Source organism: Apteryx rowi, unplaced genomic scaffold (genome assembly GCF_003343035.1).
Source record: "Apteryx rowi isolate R43461 unplaced genomic scaffold, aptRow1 scaffold_266, whole genome shotgun sequence".
Lineage (NCBI taxonomy): Eukaryota > Metazoa > Chordata > Aves > Apterygiformes > Apterygidae > Apteryx > Apteryx rowi.
In genome coordinates, this window is record NW_020449041.1 from 259,427 (window position 1) to 283,963 (window position 24,537).

Consider the following 24,537-nt stretch of genomic DNA (forward strand, 5'->3'; position numbering starts at 1 on the left):
CAGCTGGATATTTACTAAGGATTTTCAAAACAATTTCCAGAATCCTACTCACTGAACCTCTCCTCTCAGGAAACAGAAGTGGGCTACCAGACAGGCCCAGTCCCACTGCAGGCTGACAGCTCAGCTGTTACCAGCTTCAGGAGGAACCAACATCCCTCAAACCTCTGCATGAGTCCCAGCCCTCAGTCATGTTCCCAGAGACACCATTTCACAGAGCAAATAAGGATGGACAGGACCTGCTTTCTTCAGCAGAAAGAATTGGACACTTCCCACATGGCAGTGGTATCTGGTTTGTATCAATGGGTAAAGACTTCCACTTTCCATTTAACTGTAATTATTTATTATTTTTAAGAAAACTAAATTCCAGCTATTTCCAGACTGGCTGAGCCCTCGTTATGTCAGTAGCTGAAGCAACTAAAATCCCTTTTCCATTCCACTGAAATTTCCAGACCTTTAAGCAAAGTGATCCTGACTCCAATCTCAGCATCCAAAACAAATTCTAAATCAATGTAATTATATCAGACCGAGAGAGATGCAAATCAGCCTGGGTTCTGGCCCTGGATTTAAGGAGACCAAGAGGAAGGGGCCACGTGAGCTCCTGACAAGCCTTGTAATTCTAATTAGAGAGCAGGATTTAGGCAGACTGCTGGAGCAACATGCTGATTATCAGGAAGCAGCTGGCTTGAAGAAGTGCTCTAATTTTGCAGGTTTTTGTCATTATTTTTGAGGATTTCTAGAACACACAGCTGTTTATTCATTGGAAGAATTAAAATATATTGGAACCTACCACTGCCTTCACAGAAGCAGGCAACAACCACAACAACACATTAGTTTTACAGAAAAAGAAACACAGTTCAGTAAAAGCTGAAAAAAGCCTTTTCAGTGTTATCTAAAACCTTAACCAGAATTGGTAATGTTTTTGTCCAATGCAAATAGTTTTGCATTCTTAAGACACTACAGTTTGTTCTAAGGAAATATTCAGAGGGATAAAAGAGTCAAAATGGAGAGTTAAACCCACATTAATTTGGTATTCTGTTAACTCCAATCCAGTAAATAATCTCTCTTCTTAGAAAAGGCATATAGCGCATCCATTCAAGCAGTATGCAGTGAGTCAGTGAGTGTCTCAATGACAAAAGGTTGAGCATTGCTAATTAAAGTACTGAACAATATATGGTTCACTGCTCAAAATGAGTTTCACAGAAACTGAAATAAGACTGCAAGCACGACTACTATACTGCAAGAAAAAATTTAAGTACCGAAGTATATTTAGCAAAAAATTATTTTCCTACAAGCGCAAGAACAAAATTAAAAACTCATTTTTAAGTAAGAGTGCCTGAAGGTTTGTTTTCCTTTTTCTCCATGAAAGCTGTATAGCTGGATACTAGTTGTGGATAGTGAATAGTTTAAGAAAAACATAAATGTGTATGCATTAAGTAAAAAGAGCCCTATGTAGTGACATATCAAAAAAGTTCAGTTCCAATGTCCATAAGACAAGCACTTGAAACAAAGAGACCTATCAACAGCAACTTGGCATTATCACTAACAAATCTGTGTATAGAGACGCAACCCAAATTTATTCCTGCACTAATTACATGTACTCTTATCCCACAGGAACACAACAACTGGTCTCCACCTGGAATTAAAAAGACAAAGCAAAACCAAAACAAAAACACCCAAGCACAGAGCAGTCACACCGACAGCAAGTCTGGTGAGAATCCATGGATCTCCCACCAGCTGGGACAAGGTGCATCCCAGTTACCAAACTGCAACTAATCCTCTCACTGGCACCTCAGGCACAAGTCTCGTAAAGGCTTAAGTACATGCTTAGTTTTACCCCAAAGCACAGCACCACTTAACACTATAGCTACAGTTAAACAAAATAGGAAGCTTCAGCTTAAGAATATACTGGAGTGAAGTTGCACTTTTTATTTTCCCCAAAAGATGCCAGCTCTGTATTTTGAGGCTTCATCTGGGGCCTACCATCCTCATTTTTGCCAGTGGAGAGCAACAACGAAAAACAAGAAACACCAAAACTGTATACCTGTGTCATCCATCACATGCTGTATTTCAAAAGGCATGTTTACCCTCCGGCGCCTGTCAGGAACAGAAGCCTACAGGCTCCACCACCTCCTGCACGGGAGAACAAGCAGATGCTCACACTCTGCTTGGATTGGTCACATCCACATGTTTCCAGTCATCTCCTTTGGACTCACCAACAAGGTGCCAAGGTCTCTCAGAAGGGATAACACCATTCCCAAGCCCTCTCCTCTCCTGCACTGCAGATGCACTGCTTTTACTATCCATTAGCCCTGTTGAGCAAGATCAAACCATTCCCATGTTAAATATCCCCATCCGTGTTCCAGTTTTGCATCCCCCCATGGCAACCTAGTGCATTCCCACCAACCAGCCTCCTCCATCTGAACCAATTCAGCTCTCATGGTCTCAGCGACAGCAGCTCTGTCTGGGAACTGCGGCACCATCTCCCATGATCGCAGGTACAGCTCCCTCCTGCAAACACGCAGCCAAGCTCAGAGCACCAGCGCTGCCACATGCCGGCAAGACTTCTGGAGAAGACAGCACCCTTGGGATAGTGCAAAATTCCCCTGGCACCCTCATCCCTTCCCGGGGGAAGTGTAAGTAAGAAATACAGATGTAGCAGCTATTTGTACTATTCACAAGAAACAGGGGAGGACAGAAACACCAAGACAACTTCACCAGGAGCACGGGCTTGGTGCGTTCACCGCTCATATGACCTGACCAGTGCACCTGTGCTCCACAGGAAGGATGGGCCTGTGGTCAAGCCAGTAACTTGGGAATCAATCCAACACCTTGCTCTATGACCACCTTGCTGTGCTTCTGTCAGCAAGACACTTCACCAACCCACGTGTGTAGTAGTTTGAAGCTATAAATCCTCATAACAGTGTTTGTTCCAAGGACGCACTTCAAAAACTGAGGAGTTCAAGGACAGCACACTGGTGAAGTCCACCTATGGTCCCCAACATTAGGGAAGCCTTGCATCTGTGTTAAGAAGTCAGCTGCACCATCTTAAAATTACTTAGCAAGTCGCCCAGCATGATGTGCCTCCTTAGGAGTGCAACTATTTAACTGACAAGCTCTTGCTTCATTCAGACCTTTATCTAGTGTGCATGCATGTTGCAGAAAGGAAAAGACAACAATTCCTGCAATTCGGTAGTGTTAGCAAAACAGAGGCAGCACGGTGTATGCCACGCAACCTTTTCTAACAAAGCCCAAGCATTTTCTGGCTTCTGTCTTTCAGTCCCTCCAAAAAAGATGCTTTCCCAGCACAAAGGCTAGTCATTGATGAAAGCAAGTATGTAATCTCAAGCACAAACTCACCATTTCTGTGCTTTATGGAAAAAACACATGGTTTTGTTTTTCTCATCATTATAGGAAAGAAATACATACACAGACCAGGTAAATTGCAACAGAGAAACAAAGCAACTGACAAAAGACATCTCAAATGCCCAAACAGCATTTGAAAAGCACACTTTCCCCCCTACTCTGTCATAAGGATCTTCTGTGGCTAGTTTAGGAACATCATGTTTCCAATTTTGCAAACAGAAAGGTGATATTGAAAGTTGACTGGCTAATACATTCAATGCCTCTTCTCTCCTATTTGCTCAAATGAGACCATGAGAAACCTTCTTTTTAAAGATGGTCAAAAGTTGATTAAGGCGCTTCACTCTCAGTGCATGTTGCAAGGTGCAAAAAGAAAAGTAATAGTCAAAAATTCTCACTTGACATGATAGTCCCTTAAAAACTAGACCATGACATAAAAGATTCTGTCCTACACACACTCCAGGCTAGACCAAAAAAAATGCCAGCAGGCACAGCGCTTAATGCATCTCATGTGGGTAATTGCAGTTTACTTCTCAACATCTTTTCCTAGGGATGTAAGAATTCTCTTCCCATAAACTTTTCTCCTGGAAATCCTCAGCACAAGCGCAGTTTTAGTGAGCACACCAGGCTTCTATCCCGTACATGCTTTTGCTGCCATAGTCCATTATGAAAAGCAGACTTTGTTTCCAGTAACATGCTGTTTGTTGAGCAGGGATCTGAAATGCCAGGAGGGACCACACCTAACAATAGACCTTTCATACAGCAGTATTTTGGGGATTCCACTCTCAAATGAGGAAAGGAACAAAAATACCATTTTGCACGTAAACTGTACCTGCTAGAGGATAAAGCATGCTTGTTTTGCCTTTCTGATGAGTGATGGTGATGAGCTGGTGTCAGATGCCATACCACAGGCAAATTGCTACTTCTGCTCATCAAAAGAAGTGTGAATTTTCAAACAATTTTCTTTTTGAAGGAACTTAAAATATCAACAGGGTATGAATCACCTTAGTACCAAGTGCATCCGAATTTCATTGACAGAGGTTGCTCTGTGACCATCCTGCCAACTCAGCATGCAGAACCTCCTGACAGCCCATTACCCCAGCTTGGGCGGTGCGTGGAAACCGAGACGGTTGCCTGACATAGAACCGTCATCCCTTTCCAAGAGGCAGGCAGCATTCAACCCTGCCTTCCTCTGCTGGAGAGACCTACCAGCCTTGAAAGCTCACACTGTCCAAGTTACAGACGTCTTGTGTGAATAGCAACAACTCTCAGGTGTGAGAAGCAGGTAGGCTCCCCAGTCATATCAGACACATAGGCATGTACCCAGATATCTACCTCGGAGCATCAAGCAGGTTATGGAAGTTTTTAAATATCTAATCGGCACCTGAGCAGTTCGAATAAACCAGAATAAACCTCCAACCCTTGAAAAAAAGTGTAAAGAAGGGGTTAAGTAAACAACTCGCTTCATTTTTTAAGCAAGGGGAAGACACGTTCTTACCACAGAGCTACTAATTTGCCATCTAAGAACAATTAAAATTGGTGTTTGGAAGTTGCTCTAACCTCCTTGCAGACCGTTACAGATTGAGACTACAAATACACTAATATATTTTGTCTTTTAGCCCTCTTAAAAGAAGGGGGAAGGAGAGAGAGGGAGGGAGGGGAACCGGGTGGTCCCTCCAAAACACACTTCTCTGGCTAACCCTTCCTCTCCCCCTTAAGCTAGAAACCCAATTCTGCTTCAAAAACATAAACCATGTTGTAAAGTCCTTTGACTCATTTGGGCCACAAAGTCTTTCCGGAGCTAGCTTTCCTTACTCATCTATGGGCAAAAGCAAACGGAAGAACAACAAAGACCACACGCAATCCACATGCAAGAGCCATTTCCTATGGAAACGGGCAGATTATAAAGAGACACGGAAAGGGCTGCTAACACTCAACAAATTTATCATGCACGCACATCACAGCCAGCCCAAAAGCCAGCACAAGCACCAGTTGGTGAGCTCATTCTCCATTATCTGCGCACTCTTTTATGGGACGCTGGAAAACGCTGCACGTGGATGCCGATAAGGAGGCAGTTGTCTCTACAGAAAAGAGTTCCCGCAGCCCGAGCAGGCGTGCTCAGAATGAGATTGCTACCGCCGACAGGCCATTTTTCAAAAACTTGGAAGAATGAGGCTACGTAAAGGTTACTTGAAATTCTTGGGTGGGACAGGGTCCTTCCTGAAAACCTGAAACCCCCAAAATAAGCATATTAACAGAAAAGTGAGGAGAGCAACTCCATAATAAAACAGCCCTTCCCCTTCTGAGAGGGGCTCAAATGCTGCCAAAGCTCACGAGTGAAAGAGCACTGTGACCGATATACCGCTTTTCTTTGACCCTATCCTACACCAGCCCAGAGTGATCTTTAAGATAAACCCCGGACTAAAAGTAACACAAAGCCTTGCAGATCAGGATTAGAGCATCCAGGCAAGCATATCAGAAGGATTCTGCTCAGGCCCTGCTTGTAACAAGCAAGGCTGAAAACAGCACTATTCAGATCCAGTTTTCGTGCACAGTCATCTCCCCTTAACACAGCTTAGAGACACTGGCAAGCTTTTAGCCCCCGCAATGCAGAAACTCTCTAACAAAAAACACATCTGGGATTGCTGGAATTCCAGTGGTAATTTTAATGGTATGTACTGTATTTCTCCCCATGTAATGTTGCCGGAGGGTCCCTCAGGAATCTGTTATATCTGAATTGTATTTTCAGGAGCTGGTCAAAGACATGTGCAAGTTAGCTAGGTGGGTGGGTCATGCACTCTGTTAAGTACATTTGCAATTCCTGATCTGAGTTCAGGAGACGTATTTCCAATAAACAGGAAAAAAGCTCAAGTAGCAAGGCACCACTCTAACTTGCATTTGGCCGAAACGTACTTGCATCTCCACTGCAAGATGTTTCCTGCACTTCTTCACAGAAGCTTCCAAGATAAACAGGGACATTAGGGAAGACAAGTGTTAAATCCCTTGGAGGACCCTTATCATCCTTTTGCTGTGTCAGTAATGCTCAGTGTTGCACTTAGTATGAGCAGCATTATGGATTTTCAATCAAGCCTAATCAAAGATTCATTAACAGGCAATACATTAAAGCGACATATAACTACCAGTCACTCAGTGCCCTTTATCAGCTCCACAAGTCCTGAACAGCCTGTGAGCATCAGCAGGTCAGGATATTTCTCCAGGGTTTAATGCGATAAGTCAAAAGAGCAAAAAATGAGTAATTACACCAACTACAAAAATAGATGTAGTTGATTTCACCGTATTTTTCCAGTCATGCCACACTCATCAACCAACACTTCTCACATGGTGGTTTGGGTGCAGAACCTCCCCCCCCCCCTTTTTTTTTTAAAAGAAGGCAGGCTTATCAACTTAAACAGGATTCCTCCTTTTATCACCTCTCTGTGCAGCCAACTCCAATATTATCTCCATCAGTCAAACACTGACATGTCTGTGGATACCACTAGAGCATCTCAGAACCCTAGAAGCATCCACTGATTTAGCCCCATAACAGTCCCATTAGGTAAGAAAGGAATTTTTACTTCCATTTTCAGATGCAGACCTGCAAGYCCAGAGAAGAAAAGCCTGACTTTTCAGAGGCATTTAACACCTACAGCTTTTTTTCCTGTTAATGGGAACTGGAGACAGTCAGCACTTTCAGCAGTCCAGTTGTGCAAAGCTCCAGGCAGTCCAAAACAGACTTGCAAAATTTAGATACCACAAGGTTATTCTTCCTGCTTATCAGACAGTACATCAAATCACAAAAACATGGTATTTTTTTCTGAATTTCCTTCACAAAAATACCTTCTACTCAAACTCTCCAGTTGCTTTTTCAGATTATTCTGAGAAGATTCAACAGTGAAAATGCATGAGCCACAAAGCAATACCACAAGATGCTGCTTGCTACTTTCCTGTAAATAGCCTGTTGATACTGTCTGTGTTCCCATTAAGGTCAACTATGATCAGAGATTAAAAATATGAAGGAAGTAATAATGTAAGAACAGGATAAATATAACCCCATTGTCTGGTAAAAACCATCTTTCTGCTAATGAAATATTCTGCAATAGTGGCAACAGTACAAATTAGGAAGGGGCAACAAGAGKTACCCACCAAGCAGCTAGTAAGAGTCAAAAAAGCAAATCTTCAAATGCAAATCCAACATGGCTTTCCAAGAAGCCCACATTTTTTAGCAGCATTCAAGGGCTCTAGAAGTCTTTGAAAGAGAATTAGCTCAATTCTAAACTTCTGCTTCAAAATTCTGGATTTATTCCTGTAAGGCTCCTTTGCAGAATTCTCTCTTCTTGTCTATAGTGTGAATGTTGGATTTTTTTCTAACCACGGGGGAGGGTTTTTTGTAAAATGTCTTTCCTCTAGAAACTTTTCAAGTCCATTTAAAATGCACTTGTCAACATGTATATAAATTAAGGCTCGCTTACACCATCCAACTGTGTTGGTCCTTCAAAATTTAAGCAGATCAAAAGTAATGAAAATCTTTCTGGATGAACAATTATACAGTTGCATGATACCACAAACTGGCTTCAATCCAATAAGATTTTGGATGAAAAGCGAAGGAGAAACATTCATGAAGACACACTGTTGACAACCTTTCAATTTAATTCCATCAAACACTGCTTATAGTAATTACTACAGACAGATCTGAGGAAAACATTTAACAACACAGAGGTGGACAGCACCATATAATCATTTTCTGCAATATCTGAAAGTATTTCTTACATTAAGTAAAGTAAGCAGTAACATAAAATAAAGCTAATGTGCAAAGACTTTTCTTTTACTTGCAGTGGCACTGGTGAAATTTATACTCAAGAGGACTTGGCATTTAGAGCTCAGCATATGTCTCATGCAGAGCAGCCACCAATCTCCAGGTTCTGCAAACACTTGAGCATATAAATAATTTTAAGCAAGTGATGAAGTCCCACCTTAGTCATTGGGACTTACTTCCTGAGCATGTATTTGCATTATTATTACTATTCCATCTGCTTCATAATACACTCTTAATGCAACGTTATGACAAGATTAATGAAGTTCAGGCAACTATCCATAGCACCATCTTTCAATTTCAGTACCTCAGCATGAAATAGGTAGACTGAAAAGACAGACATATTGTCAAGCTAGTACTACTCCTGAAGAAACCTGGAAACCATTTAATTGGGACTGTTGTGACTAAACAGATCCACCAACATACTGTTTTTTAAAGTTCACTCATAAAATTTAAAACCAGCTAGAGACATTGAACACTTTTTGCAGGTGAAATATAGTTTAATTTTGCATAACAAACAGTCCTCCATTCCAGCAAGTTTATTCACCAATAAATTCACTGTGATCTACATGCCGTAAAGGACAGCAAATGGAAACAAGTAAGGAGTGTCTGTACACTGAAGAAAATAGCAGGGTTTCGTTCTGCAAGAAAAGGCTGCCAAGCTTCCACAGAACTTGGTAACCCAATTGCCTGTTCTCTGCTCTGCTTGGTGCATCAGGTGGCGTTATCCCAACCTCTTTAAAATGCTGCAGGCAACCACCCCATGCCCCAGGTAACCATCTCATGAAAACACACACACTCACATGATTTACCCCAGTAGGTTTCAGGCCATCAGCAGCAAGATCTAAAAAATCAACACAGATTTTGGCATTTTGAAGATTCAGAATAGATATCTATAGGGGGACTTTTTGAGCTTATTCATCACTGCAATCTCTTTCACTGTGCTCTGGTGCAGTATTTAAAATAGTTGAAATTTCCCCTGAAATGTTACTATAACTACTTTGAATACAAAGTAGCACTTTATGAAAGTTTTCCCATAACTGCATATTCACTTTATGATTCCACAGGCTTTCTGATCTTCTGTATTTTGCAGTTAAAAGAAAACTTACATACACAGATATGACAATTAGTTTTGACTTGGCATGAGATCAGTAAAGCTTAGCCTTCCAGAATAACTACCAAGTAGCTGAAGCTCAAATTTGGGACTTTAAAAACAACTTCTGCAAACTTACTATTGTGGATTTTTAGATGCCCAAGAAAACCTTTTATTTCAACTCGGAAGTCTTTTCCTTCAACTTTCTTTACACAGAAAGTGATAAAAAAAAAAAAAACCACACCACAATGCCAAGTAAAAAAAAAAACAAAAAACAAAACAAACCAGAGAGGTTTGGAGGATCCTGGCTGGTAACTGTATGATCAAAGATGTTTTAACCAAACACACTTTCACTGTCTAAGATCACCAGATCACAAACCCAAACCAGTGACACTTAAAACAGAATTTGACTAAGTTTAGTTTCAAAAGCTAAAAATAGGGTTTGGCAGTGGGGGGCTGAGCGCTCCACTTATGGTTTCTACACTGCCAGCATCACTCTGCAGTCTCCCTTTCTGTTCCAGCTGTTCACTCAATTCACACATTTGAAAATTATTTATCGGGTCCTGGCTGCCAAATTACCATTCAGGATGGAACAATTCAGGGTGCAACCTACTAAAAAAATATTACCCTGTTGCTCACAAAACCCAGCCGGCACAAAAGAAAGACACAAGGATGAAATCTGTACCTCCAGTTCTGTCTCCCTCCGATTGATATCATCTGTAGATTGATTTAGTTTTTCCAGCTCCCCCTAGAAAGAAAGGAAAAGCCAAACACATATTGAGAAATCAGGAGAAAAATATCTGAGAAGCTAGCATTAAGCTAAGGTTTATAACGCAGCACCCCCCAGAAAGCTCACAAGGGCTGTGGCTTACGTATTCAATGAAAACAGGAAAACTTGAGCCATTTAGAAGAACTTTGCCACTGGTCTTTTATGCTGCTCTGGTTATTTTTCTCATAAGTAGAGGCTCTGTAGTTTTATTTTAAGGCAGCACATTTCCTGCTCTGGTTTATTCTTCACTTTTAAAAATAAACACAAGGCAGAATAATTTCTGTCTTGTCAATCAGTTAAGTCCATGTCTGCTGGTTTCCAGTGAGATAGTTTTAAAGAGAAGGCCTTTTGCCTTCACAGCAGGAAGGAAGGAGGCCTCCACACACAGAGCAAAGGGATTAAAGGAAAGTTGCTGATACCGGGGGAGACGCACAGCAACAGCACAGCGATGAGGAGAGGGAATGTGTCTTGCAGCACATGAAAGGCATTTATGCCAGATTTTGGCAAACCATTTTATAACACAACTAGTCAGTGGGCCATACGATTACGTTTGCTTAGCCAGCCTTCATGCCAACATTTTGATCTCAAACAGCAAAAACAAAGATGTTAAATCCTTTGAATAAATATTTACCAGAGGTGGTGTTGGCATGAATGAGTTATTGTAAAAACAACACTCATTCTTAATGGCTTTCTAACCACAAAAAGCAACCCTCAGAAGCAGACTCCGATAGCATTAATTATTTGAGCAACATGCTACTCCGTGTGTGATCCTACCGATTTCAACAGGAGTATCCTCTAACTAAATCATTATTTAATTTTCAACCAGTGTAACAGGATCTGCCTTGAGATGTTTCACTGCATAAACTGAATGCTGTAAGCTGATCATCGCTTGAGCTGTTTCCCACTGGATTACAACAATTACTCTGGTTACAGTCGAAAAGGAATTAACTCCAACAACTCAGTGCTCTTATCCTCTAAAGTCAGATTTCATTTCCAGCTTCCAGGATTTTGAAGATACAAATTTGCAAACCCACGTTTTCTGAAACGGACACTTGTACAGAAATTACCTAATCGCCTTTCACCGTAAGGCTAAGAAAGTTTTGACTGTCATGCATGCAGACACAGCAGGCTATTTTTTAACCAAATGGCAAAGACAACAAAAACCACATTTTCTCCAGCAACATGCAAAGCAGGTACGTGGAAAATATACTGCAAACTAAAGAACCTAAGGCCAAAATTAAATCAATAGATGCTAATGGAGCTCGGCTCCTGGAAATCAGGGCTGCAACACACCGGCGAGCAGCTGAGGGCCTCCCTCTCTGTGTATCCGTGTTTTGTGAATTTTGCAATGGCTCTGCTCAGCCCTGGAAAAGAAACGCTCAGGATGGAGAAAAGGAGGCCAGTTTCAGCGAGGAGGGCCCTGCACCGCGGTCCGTCCTCGCGGCAATGTACACGCACGCGCTCGCATTCATGCAGCGCGCACGGTCCCAAGGGTGCCGCAGGCAAGAGCCATAAATCCGCAGGGCCCTAAAAATACATTTCATTTCAGGGGCCGGGGCGCGCTGAAGTTTGCATGAGGAAAAAAAAAAGGTCAAGGCACGATCCGGGGGAGGAAAAGCTTTGTTTAAAACCATGACGGAATAACGAGCATTTCCACGGCACTGACAGCGAGGAAGCACCACCGTCCACTACAGCGCCTTTTTTTTTTTTTTTAATTAAAAGCCTATTCCCCTCCCATTATCATTGATGAATTCCCGAGCGCCAGCCCCGTTTCACGGGCAAGGTCACGCTGTCACGGCCAAAAAGGAAAAGAAAAAAAAAAAGCGGGGGGGGAGGCGGGTATTTCCAGCAGAAAAAAGGAAGGTGCCAGGAAGACACGCAACATCCTCGGGGGGCTGCGGGTAACAAAGGGCCGGAGGGTGGCGAGACGCCCGGGGCTGCTGGGGCCGACCTAGGTGTTTGTTTATATATATATATATATATATATATATATACACGAAATAAAAAATGAAAATATAAAGAATTTTTTTTTATTTTTTTTTGATTAAGACATCACTCCCCCCCCCTCAACGGCCGCTCACCTGGATGCGGGGGTCCACCTCCTCCTCGTCGGGGCGCGGGCCCTCCTCGGCGGCGCGGCCCCGCCGTCCCGCCACCTCCATGGCGGCCCCGCTCCCGCCGCCGCCGCCGCCGCGGGCCCGCCGCGCCGCCCCAAGCCACGCCCCCAAGCCACGCCCCCAAGCCACGCCCCCTCGGCGGCGGCGGGGCTGGGAGGGCGGTGGTGCCCGGCTCTGCTTTCTTCTTTTCAAATTCTTATTTTATTATTATTATTTTTATCTACGCGTTTTGCCGTGCAGAGCCCAAGTCCACGCAGCTGCAGTGCGTGAAGCCGCCATGAGTGGTTTCAGGCGCAAGGCAAGGCTGGCTCTACCCTGCGTGGCTTCTTCTTTTTTTCTTTTTTTTTTTTTTGTCTTCCTTCCTTCCTTTTCAGGCTCCGCCGGTGAGCTTGCGGTGGACAAAATGTGTTTGCAGAGGGAAAATAAAACGGGGGGGTGGGGGGGAGGTGGAAGAGAAAGGGGATACAAATAAAAGCAACCTTGAAAATTCAGCCCGATTTCTGTGGTGTGGCAGCTGAGCAAGCAACTATTTTATCTATTGGATGCTGGGGAAGAAGACATAGTATAGATGTGTCCTTGTGGTATCAGTAAAAAAGAACTTCTTGCAGGAAGCACTGCTAATATCTAACTACATTGCCCCTGGCTAAAAATTGAGCACTTGGGATCCGGTTCTCCTTAGCCCTGCAGTAGCGCCAGACTGGCACCCTGATGGGAACACGCAGGGTGACCCATGGTACCAGCAGGGCACCAGGGTGAGAGGCTCCAGCAGCCCTTCGCTTCGCCTCGCCTCTCTGCTGCAGGGTCGAACCCCCTTCCATGGGCAGCAGCAAAGAAATGAGATTTGAAACAATGACTTTCGCTTCCCGTCTCAAAGCAGCCCCAGAGAGAAATTACCAGTGCATCCCATCATCATTTACACGGGGGAAAAAATATATATATATATATATATATATTTTGCCTTTTGCCTCCCTGTGACATAGGGAGGGCAGTCCCAGCAGAGCCCAGGGTCAGACTACCCACAGGGGAAACATAGGGCAAGCCATGGCAATGGGCTGAACCGTTCGCCTAACCATCGCTGCCCCACCAGACTGCTTCCTCACTCCTTCAGGGTGGGTAACAAGTCATCTTAGACAGGTGAGGAATGTATCTCCTCCTTAAAAGCATCACTTTCTGATTTAACCCTAGTTTTGTTAGGGGATTCCTCAAAAGATAACCGCAAAAATTAAAAAAAAAAAAAAAGACAGTTCTTAGTCTTGGTGAAGAAGCTTCATCTGAGAGACTGAAGATCAAGAAAACTCCCAGCAAAGCACAAGAAGATAAAAATTCATGTTCCTAAGGTGAAAAAGGAAGTAAAAGACAAGAGTTTAAGCTCTTCCAAACATTGCAAAGCAACCAAAAAAAGATGAGGGGAAGAAGAGAGTGGCACAAATATTTGCAAATATTCTAAACATGTAAACGGACACCAACAAACTAAAATAATCAAGCAACAGAGGAGGTATTGCAAAATTGCAGATGGGTTGTATGCAACAATGTCTTAATTATGAACAGCAGAAGAAATAATGTAAAGAAAAACAAAAAGGATGGCCCAGCCCAAGAGTTTTACTCTTACAGAGGTCCATTAGGGGAACCAATGCGTGCGAACGGCCAGCGGTTCCCAAGCCCCAGGGAGTCTCATCCCCACTGTGCCGTGGGTCATGCCGAGACCATGGTGGTCGAATGTCCAAAGCTCTAACCATCCTAAAAGGGCACAAAAAAGCATGCGGAAGAGTTAATGCTGGCAATCCCACTGTTACTGCTTTCATTTCTAGAAAACAAGGCTACATAAAACAGCAATTGTAGCTTTGCTACCTTCTTCCAAACCCATGCACTCTTACCCACTGCAAGGTTGCGCAGAGGGCTGCCTGCTGCTCAGGGGTAGGGAAATGCTCCTGCACAGCCCATGCTCCCACTGACAGATTTGCAATGTCTGAGACAACATGACAGTCCAGGTGATTGTCACAGCTCAAAAAAACTCAAGCCAAATTCATCAATCTGCCACCATCATGCCTGAGCAAGCTGTTCCTTTCCACGTTCGTACTGCAGAATCAACACATTGAGAGAGCTGCCTGCACGCAGCTCAGCTCTGTGCAAGAGGCAGTATGAATGCACAGTCCCCTCTCTCCAAGGCTCTGAAACCTCAAATGCAGCCCCAAGGCTATGGGCATCACTTTATATAAAATTGATACATCAGAAAAATTTAAACAAAAAAAAAAATCACTGAAGAATGCACAAGTCAAATTTATCACTATAGGCATCACATAATGCATAAACAGAAAATGGCTTCAAGAGATATTTGAAGGAAAAGAGAAAGAAAAAGCATTCAGTACACATGAAGATCAACAGAAGACTCAAAAATATTATTTTTATGCTCAGTCTTTTCTGTTCCCCATGAAACAGTTTTGGCTGAAACTGCCATCATATGCAAAGGGAAGCAGAGCCCCAGGAGTATCCAGGGAGCAGTACGTAGGGAGGCTTCATGTTCTCCTTCATTTGGTATGGTACAAGGAGTAAATTGCAGATGATGGCATTTGGGTATTGCCTTCATCAAGTCATGAGTCATCTCATCGCAGTGAATCTCCTACACGATCTATAAACAGCTAGAAACCTCCCCACCCCCACCAAAAAAGTAAGTCCGTTGTACTGACCTTTCTGCTTCCCCCACAGGTCCCACACGCACAGGAGGCATCTGAGTAAAGCCTGCCTGGGGTTTGGCTGAGACAGTCTGTGCTTTCTGTTATATCAATATTTCAAAACCCTGGTTCAAAGCATTCAATATTTGAATATCAAGCACTGTGCAATTAAGGCAGGAAGAAACATCTAATGGGGCTCCAGAGCAGCTGCGGTGGAGAAGCAGCACAGATGCGCCAGGCTGGGCTGCAGCTCAACTGCAGTTACACTGGAGATTGTATGGTCCATCTGAAAAGCGGAGGGAAAGGTCCCGGCGCTGGGAGAGCAGTCGTCTGACCTACTCTGGCACTCAGTTAAATCACGCTGCACAACATTTGTGTTGCTACATAACAGCAGCCATTTGCGGTACAAGCTTTATCATTAATGCAAGATCCTGAAGTGCAGAATCTCCTGGGCAACGATGATGCCCTGGCCAAGATACGCTGTTACAGGATTACTTGCATGGGAATTTGCTGGACAGCCCCATTTTTTGGTCCCACAGAAATCCCCAGCGTACATGCAAAATTTGGCAGGGGAAAGAGGAAAACTTCTGCACTTTAAGGGAGGAGTACAGAGAAGAATTTCCCCCTCCATTCTAGAAGATGTTCTGTAGATTAGGTATTACCTCTTTTGAATAGACATCAGGGAACTAAAAGCTGCATTTTAAATAAAATTGGCTGGGAAGAAGTATGCATTAGTGATCAGTGTGTAGCCACTTGGGGAAACATACTAATGACTGTAGTAAATTCAGGGAAAAAAATACAAGTGAATGGATAGTGTAATTTTACATACATTTGATAGGTTGGATTTTGAATGCTTTTTGGGGAAGAAGGTTTTTTGTTTGTTTGTTTTTAAACCTAGTCTTGCATTCAAATTTCTGCTCATACTTGCCCTAAAAGCTTGCTTCCACCCAAGCACTGGAGGCAAAAACCTGAAATACAAATCAAAGTTGCATCTCCTTCCTCAGAAACAAGTTCTGCAGTCTCCTCTTTTTGACCATGAGTATCATATTGAGCAGAGCTTTGGGATTAATTAACACACATTTGATTACTGAAGACATATTTGCAGCTCATGGAAAACTTTGTGGTGAAAACCAGCTGAGAGACAGGAATTCTGCATCTCTTTTTCCCAAGGGGAGTGGAAAAATACTTCTGCTCTGAAAATTCTTCTGCTTGTGTTCATTATGAAGCTAGAGCACTCCCAGTTAGCCTCAAATATTCAAGTACTATTACAATTTTGTTTTAAATAACTAACCATCAAATAAACACACAGAAGTATAAACAGCCCAATCCTAAGAAAACACTGTGTACAAAATATGGCCCCATAAATACATTTATGGGAAAAAAAATCCTCTAAGAAGTTTCTATAACTAAAGTCATCCTGCAGGCCACTTCAGCACACTGACTTTTGCGATATTACACCAAAAAGTAGTTTCAACCAGGGAGCTTCTCATGTAAAGGCAAAGCCACCATCTCTCTCTCTTCCAAGCTGCAGCAAAGACATTGCTCTATCAACGTTCAAACCCCATATGCTCTCCTGCCTTTCAGAAATACATTGCACATGTTCCAAACATTTTTAAACACCAAGTAGGATCTCATCCACAATCACAGTACGTTTGAAGATCTGGTTCTCCCTGTCTTAACCTCACTGACGAGAGGCTAGGAACATACCTATTTTTGAAGATATGCACTACATTTATGGATGATTTTAAATACCCTGCAGGCAGGATACACATGCAGGGTATTAAACAGGAAGTTTTGATTCTGACCACTTCTTCATCTTGCTTATTTCTCAAGCAAATTTTCATGCTTCCATRCTCAAAATGTTTGCAGCACATTTGTGCTCTGCATTTTAGGAAGTGTCAAAAATCAGTTACACTTTTTTACACCAGTTTACACGATGCCATCACCTTATGAACTTGCATACAAACAATGCACACAAAGACACATTAATGGGTCTGAGCACCCAGTAGACTTCCCCACCTACAAGGAATGTACTTGGACAAAAAACTACTTCCCAAAATACCCTTTAATTTCACTTCTTTTTAACAAACACCATTTAAAGATGATTAAAGATACCCTCCAGGCTTCACAGGGCTACAAAGAAAGGAGGCTCATTTAAGGAGGTACCATTCTATTTTCTAACCACACTAATCTTAATATCTTTCTTAAAAACTAAATAAAAGCATTATTAGCAAAATTACCTGCTGGGCCAATTTCTACTGGATTTACATGTATGTATCCCATGAGCTACTTCTCTTATTATTCTGAAACCTGATATTTATGCTTTATACAACAGATAGCATGCAATATATTTTTATATATACATATATATATTCACATATACTACAGTATATATAGTGCATGACTAACAGCTTGAAGGATTCCCCTTCTTGTTGTTGTTTTACTGGGAGAGGTCCATCATCAACACGGGACTGACCTTCTTCTCCTCCACACTGCCCTGTGGCAAGGTGGGCGGTGGGGAATTTCCCACTGGAAATCCTGAGTACAACAACACTAGTTCTGCAGAGTGGCAGAGCAGCGCTGCTGCCTCTCTGCCCAAAACACGGTCTGCTGCCTTTGCGCTTTTAGGAAGTAACAGAAAGAACATGAGAGGCTCTTCCTCAGGTCTTTTGCTGAACAGTAAGGGAGATCCCCTTTGCAATGCGCAATATCTGAACAGGGAAACCCCCATACTGCCCCCTTTCTGTGTTGAATATATCCACCCTGATTCCTGCTGTCTGCTTAACTCAACAGTAGTCTCCCATGAGCTTCAACAGGAATAGGATTAAATGCCAAGGCTTTAGTTCGCACCCAAAATAAGGCCTCAGACAAGAAGTGTTGCCTTGTGAGAGGCAAATGAGATGCAAGAGCTGTTCTTTTCTATCCAGCCTGATAATCCAGTAATGCTTCTGCAGTGATGCAGACACATCACTGCTATTCAGCACAAAAACATCCGCCCTCATCATTTATTCTTTACATTTATACATCTATATAAACCACATTTAAAACATTTATTTAAAGAATCACCTATAATTCCCAAATAACATGTTAGTCATGTGCAAGAGAATATCTCATTTTTCCAGGCCTTTGCTTGCTTAACATTCATACTGATCCCATATCTATGGCTATTTTATTATATTAGTAGGTATCTCACTGGTAACTTTTAGAGGATAACCCCTCCCCCCCCCGCCATTAGTCTCTTGCCACCAAACCAAACTGCTCAAGACACCAAATATCACACTGATAGATGAATACAGGAGGCCCCTGCAACTTGCAGCATTGTGGAAATGTAACGGCAAATGAGATATTCCAGGTAGGTGGGTCTGGTGCAGAGCATTCATGGGACCGTGTGCTTTGGTGAGAGCCAAGAACAGTTTCCACAGCCCTTCCCATTGCTCCTGTGTGCACTCAGCACGGAGGAGTTTTCCAGGTTAGCAGGAAGGGGCTCTTCACGTCTCCAGCCAGTGGAAACGCTCCTGGAAAGCGTGGTGTGAAACTCGCTCTGCTCGCGTGCGCCTGCCACCATTGAGGAGCCTCCTGCCAAGCAACGCAGTGTGCGTGCAGGCTGGAGCAGGGCCCCATGCAACGGCAACCTTGTGGCCGCTAAAAGCACTCTGACCACAGCCTTCACTTCTTAGTAATCTGGCTACCAGACCGGAAATTCACCAATATCCCATTTTAAGCTGATAAACACAGGCTGTTAACAACTGAAGCCTGCAGAGCACCTTTCATCAGAGGATCTCAGAGCATTTGTTTAAGCAACAGCAATCCAGGGAAGTTTTCCCTTTGGTTTCCTGCACAATTTTCTGCTTTTAAGGGGTGATAACTGATTAAATAGAGGGAAGCAGCAGGGACATTTCAAGTACAAGATGGCCTAGAAAGACACTGAGACAAATGTTTCAAAATGAGCATGAGGGACTGAGTAGACCAGATAGCTACAGAAAGGCAGAGAGCTTTGGGGCCTCAATATCATCACAGCCAACTAAAATGCTAAGAGAAAAGGCAGAACTCAAGCCTATATCTAGAGAAACAAGAGATGAGGCCTGACAACCAAACGGGAACTCCTGCCTCTGAACTGTGGAGACAAACCAGCAGCCAACAGGGAAGCAGCTGGGAAGCACAGGGATGAGCACAGGCCCATCCACAGCCAAGCCTAATTAGCAAGGTATTGAGAAAGGTCTTTGCACAGTCTCTCTGCTTCCTAATCACATTTGGCTAACCCCTAAGCAGTGATAGGAGAAATAGCAAATGCCTTTTCTATCCTTCTCTTTGTTTGCTTACCAGGCCCCTAATAGCCTGTTTACCTTGTGCCAGAAAACAGGAGCTCGTCAAGTATCTAGTCACAGAAACAGTTGTCGGTTGAACAAATTTGAGTTTGATGCCTGCAAGACCCTCAGGGTCTACATTTCAAATGTCTCCTTCCAGATACGTATGGAAATCCATAGCTCATTAAAATATTCAGATAAAAAAGTCCGTATCAGCTTTGCAACAGTGACATGTCTCCTGAATACCTAGAACCTTTCCCTCCTCGCCTCCCATTAATAGCTAGATTTTCTGCCCTCCACCCACTATCTGACAGAATCACACTCTTCAGAGCTTCCTGTTACATAAAAATCAAGCAATCAAGCACATTGTGTGTAGGAGTGAGGTAGAGCCTGTTTTAGCACCTAACTTTATATACCAGGATAAGAAGCAATGACTACGTGCATTCCCTCTCCACCCTTCCCCCTATGCCACAACCCAAAGGTGAACGCTGTATCCATGCACCTCCCGCTCGCTCACCGAGTCCAAGGCTGTGAATCCTGCCCGGATCCCAAATCAGTAACACCAGGTGGGTTATGAAGCCATGCTGTCACAATCATGCTGCCAGGATGTGACCCAGTGCCTCACATCTCCAAGAGCTGAACAAACACGTTTGGATTGCAATGTTGACACGGTCTCTCCCTCTCACTTCTGCCACTTCCTCAGCTCTGTCATCTCTACTTCTACCTCACCATCCAGGCTCAGTCTCTTTATTTCCAACCTCTTTTAACATTCCTCCTCTTTCTACCCCCCTCAAGCATCATTTAAACAATTGCTTCTCTCCTTTCCTTCACAGGTAAGGTATCCTTATCTCTTTTTCCTCCTCTTCCAACCCCAAGACTTTACATCCTGGAAATCCCTCCCCCAGAGGCAGAATTTGCTGCTCCTTCTCCCCAGTGGAATTTTTTCTTTCCATTTCTCTGTTCCACCCCATTTCTCATTTGCTTCCTCACATGCCAACTTTCTACCACCAACATGGAGCCCTGGTGGTGCTCTCTCAGCATTGCAATCCCCAGACTAATCTTCACCCACCCCACCCCTCACCAGCCCTTTCCCACTGGTCTCTCACCCATCCAGCACTTTGCTGTTGATGTTCTCTTGGAAGAATCCCCAAATGCATAAAGTGGAGGCTGCTGGAGTTACCTGAGCATTAGGGAGAGGAATAGAGCCAAGGCACAAGTTTTGCAAAAATTGATCCAAAACTGCCCACTGCTTTGAGGACTTCTGAGGATTAAGGAATATCCCTATTGCCTCTGCAAATTGATGTGTGGCTGGGAAGCGCAGCTATGCAAGAGCAGGGGAAAAAAAGGGTCTTCAGAGTTTTGTGACACTGACTAGTTCAGACCTCCATCAGCTGAAGAGCTCTACAGGCACAAGACCGAACTTTTACATTAACCAGATCACAGACACCTAGAGCATGTGCTTTTAGTTTCCCTATTAGCAGAACACTACAGATTTCTCTCTTTTACCAGCAGATGCAGACAAGTTCCAGAGCTAGTCTTTAAAATATTAATTCAATAAACCAACAAAAATTGCTTTCCAGGGCCAGGCTAGCTATGGTCTCTTCTTGATGCTAAAACCAGGTGCTACACCAGAGAATGCTAACAGAAGTAGCTTTGGGTAAGAGACTGAGAGAAGACCTGTACTAGCATTATTATCTCTACTTTTTAGGCAAATCTGTGAAAATATGAAGAGGTTAAATGACTGCAGAAAGATAGTCAGATAAGAATCAATGACAAATTTCAAAGGCAGAACCCAAGAGTTGCTTTTTTTATTCTAGTTTAACCTCTGCTCTAAACTCTCCTTTTTGGCATCGTTCATCCTTGCTCCATTCCTCTAGTTCTGCAAAAGGCCTTTTCTCATTTTGAACTCATATTACCTACTTAACAGCTGTGCCTTACTTCATAGTCCCTAAAAAACCTCTCTAAGATTTCCATAGCAGAAGTTATATAAATACCAAAAAAAAAAAAAGTAATTCTTGCTATGGTGATAAATTCTTTCACAAAGAGATTTTGCATGTTTATATATAACCTGTTCCATAGCACTTACCATTAGCTATGGCTCAACAGAGGCGTTTGTCCAAATCTGTAACTACGTTATTTTAACTCACACTTCGAGGACATGTTTCCTTGCCTGCTGCAGAGACCAGAGAATTCCTGTGCTACAGTCTAGGGTCTGTTGACCCTCATCAGTCTTTTTTTTGCCCCAGAATGCCTGCTTAACCCTAGGAAAGACTAAAATGTGGTACTGTGACTTCTTTTCCACTGAAATCCAATGAGGGGGCAGTTTTACAGCATGTTCTGTGGAAATCCTGCTGAATAAGAGTTCATAGAGTCAGAAGTGAGGCATTTCACCTTGGGAGTCCCCACAAGCCAGCTGCTGCCTAGATTTTTTTTTTTTTTTTTTTTGAGATGCCTTCTAGATGGCTGAAGTGGGAGTACCTAGATTTGACATTTGCCAGGTAGCAATGGCCTCAAATGACTGGATTCAAAAGCTGCTGCCCTTCCTGTCCCCAAAGGTCATTCATTGCTTTCATTGCTCCATTCACACAAAGAGGTAAGGTGACAGTTCCCTTATTCTCAGCTAGTGACCGTATCAGAACGGTGCTTGTTTTCCAGCTCAAATGTGCAGACAGGCCATTTCCCAGCTGTAAGAGGCAGGGCATATTCCAGGAGCGAGCTCCAAATCAGTGGGAAGAGATAAGGGAGCATGCTTCAGCCCTCTGGAAAATCCTGCCCAAGAGGACCATGTTGAGCCTGACAGATTGCCCTTCATTAACATGCAGATGAACACAGACCACTGCAAACTGAGGGCTACACTTCTCCAATCTGTGAGATTGTCTGTGGGATTTCCCAGGCAAAACTGCAGTCACCAGTGCAAGTGCAGTCCTGCCACATGAGGATGAAAGTTACTCTCGGTCAGTGCGGCGTCCATGCTGATCTCCAGTCCCAGGCGGCAGAACGGAGAGCGAGGCCCAAGGTAGCAGCAGCTGCAGTGGCGCCGTTAGCCCTCCGGTTGCCACTGCACAGTGCCGGGGACGCGCAGTGGGCTCCAAGAACAGGAACACCCTCCGCAAACAGCAGGAGAGGAAATTGATTTTCAGAAGCAGGTGTTTTGCTGCGAGCACAAAGAGAACAAAGCAGATGCTGGGCAGCCTGCAGTACGGCGCTCCCCTCACAGGCACCCCTTTGAGCAATCACGTCTTCATGGGGGGTAGGGGAGGAAAAACAACTATACAGCAATGTATTAATCTTCACAGACAGGGCAGCTTTAATGCTGTGTAATCCTCCAAGGGGAGGAAACAGCATTTCCCTTGTGCCRAGGACATGGAAACGGTTGAAGGTGGCAATCCCCACTAACATTAACTTTATTAAAGGAGGGGTATTTCCACAAGCGCCAAGAAAGCTGGTCAAGAGCCAGCTGGAGTCATATTTCTACATCAGCATCTACTTGTAATGACAGAAAATAGCAGGCAGGTGGGAACTCTTCAAAGAATATATAGGCATCAAACCTGTGCTGCTAGAGACTGCATATCACAGCAGCACACATCGATTACACAGCTATCAAACAATGGCACAGCAGAAGCAACGTTAGCAACTAAATAATTACCTTTTCTTTTTCACTTAGACTCCCATTTTATTTTGCAGCAGCTATATAATTAACTTGTATTTCTGAAGGAGGAAGTGGAGCTCCAGGGTTGTCACTGCAAGAATGCCAAACCTTCGTGAGGCACTTCTTCAGCTGAAGGAGGTTTTTCCTTGTAAATTGGATGGAGAAGTGAAAGGAAGAAGGTAGGCACTGTCAGTAAATTCTGAATAATGGGAGCCTAATTTTTAAATAAGCCTTATTTTAAATAACAATAAGATTCATATATATATGCGTTACTCACAGACACTTTCTTACATCTAAATACCAAACAACTATCAACTCACAGTGGCACTGAATATAAAAGCAGTTCCTACACACCTGTAAGTAATGCACAGGAAACACCATCCTGAATTCACACTGCTACATCAGTACATCTCATCCAGCCTTGTGTAAAACACGTTAGAAACACTGCACACCACTGCATGGACATTCAGAGTCTAGTTGTAGCAGTCAGCATAGACCCAGGTTATTTTTTCAGATCAGATACTTTTGTTATTTATATTTGGTCTTGCAGAACTTCTGAAATGTTTAAGAGAGTTGCAAGTATTGCTTCCTTTTAATGCAAAATGGGAAGTTAAAGCTCCAAATCAAGGATCTGAAATGCAAAGCTCTAGTATTGTAACAGAAGCAGAAAATAGCAATACATTCATCTCCGCTTCCTTGAGAACAGTTCAATTATAATCATGTCCCCAAGCACATTCTGCATTGAATCACTGTGACATCTGCTAGGGAAATGAACACAAATCTATATCTGCATGCAGAAAATATGCTGGCAAGGTTGGAGTAGGGGGAAGGGAGATTAAGTGTCACTTTTCACACAAACTAGAAAATGACAGCTTGTCACATCCATAAGTAAACACCAGCAGAAGTGAGAGGCAAGATGGTTCTTCACCTTTCCCCCCTCCCCCCCCACCACAGTGTTACAGAAATGCAGATTAAGGACACAACTGTGGCTTTTTATCCACTGACTACAGTAACAGCATCTGGAGGCGCATCACCCCCCCGGGAATGCTGACCATAATGGATCACATTCGCTGCTCACATACGTTAGTGGAGCTCCACTGGGTTCAAGGGAGCTGTGCCACTTCCCTCGCCGAAGCGCTGGGCCAGCACGCCTAGCTGGGGCACAGGGCAGGCCAGAAGAGCCACAAAGAGCGAGGGTGCAGCATTACCTCCTCTGGGTCGTTTATGAAGAGCAGGGAGTTGCCCATAGCCTTGCCAGCAGTGGGGATGACGTTACCATACAGAGGCAAGGGGTTTATTCAGGACTCACTTACATGCGAAAATCAGGATATAATGTAGTACGACCCTCTTTGTGTGGGCACAGACACCTAGGAGAAGGCCTAAGTTAGCTCAAATTCCCTTTCGTTGTCCCAAGGATAGGAGCATGCCCACGGACAATTACTGCAGAGCTGCTACCACGCCACAGCATGCTTGCCTGTCTAAGCCCACTGGCAGGAAGGCAAAGACCTTTCCCACCTGCTTTCAGACCAACATGCAAAGCCTCCCCAGCTGCACCATGTGGCAGGCACGCGGACGGCTCCAAACCACAGAGCGGAGGAAGGGCCGTGGTACAAAGCACCTGGCAGAAAATCACCTTCCAGCAACAGCTCCCCTGGGCTCCCAGCACTACCCCAGCTGCACCACAGCGCCGCGGTCTCTCATCCGCCCCAGTTGCAGGCGAGCTTGCAGGTGAAGGCAACACAGCAGAGGGCACTTGAGACTCAAAT

General features: G+C 43.7%; 2 protein-coding genes across 11 annotated transcripts in view; both read right to left on the reverse strand.

Moving 5' to 3' along the window:
• Positions 1-12,215, reverse strand: part of SH3BP5 (SH3 domain binding protein 5) — a 50,713-nt gene extending 38,498 nt beyond the window's left edge. Inside the window, exons 1-2 of one of the 3 annotated variants that reach the window (XM_026067990.1) lie at positions 12,114-12,215; positions 9,949-10,011 (exon numbers count right to left, since the gene is read on the reverse strand). In XM_026067990.1, the coding sequence (XP_025923775.1) occupies positions 9,949-10,011; positions 12,114-12,194 (144 nt within the window). In that variant the 5' untranslated portion in view covers positions 12,195-12,215. Of the gene's footprint in view, positions 1-8,973; positions 9,015-9,948; positions 10,012-12,113 lie in introns of those variants that run through there. The other 2 variants (XM_026067992.1, XM_026067993.1) reach the window with 2 other exon arrangements.
• Positions 12,216-12,295: 80 nt separating this feature from the next.
• METTL6 (methyltransferase like 6) overlaps positions 12,296-24,537 on the reverse strand; it is a 38,344-nt gene continuing 26,102 nt past the window's right edge. For 6 of the 8 annotated variants that reach the window (XR_003253869.1, XR_003253864.1, XR_003253870.1 and 3 more), the window contains 2 exons: positions 22,769-22,916; positions 20,571-22,276 (listed from right to left, as the gene is read on the reverse strand). Coding sequence is in view for 1 of the 8 variants with exons in the window: in XM_026067996.1 (XP_025923781.1) it covers positions 13,768-13,886 (119 nt within the window). In the remaining 7 variants the exon portion in view is untranslated. Of the gene's footprint in view, positions 13,887-20,570; positions 22,277-22,768; positions 22,917-24,537 lie in introns of those variants that run through there. The other 2 variants (XR_003253865.1, XM_026067996.1) reach the window with 2 other exon arrangements.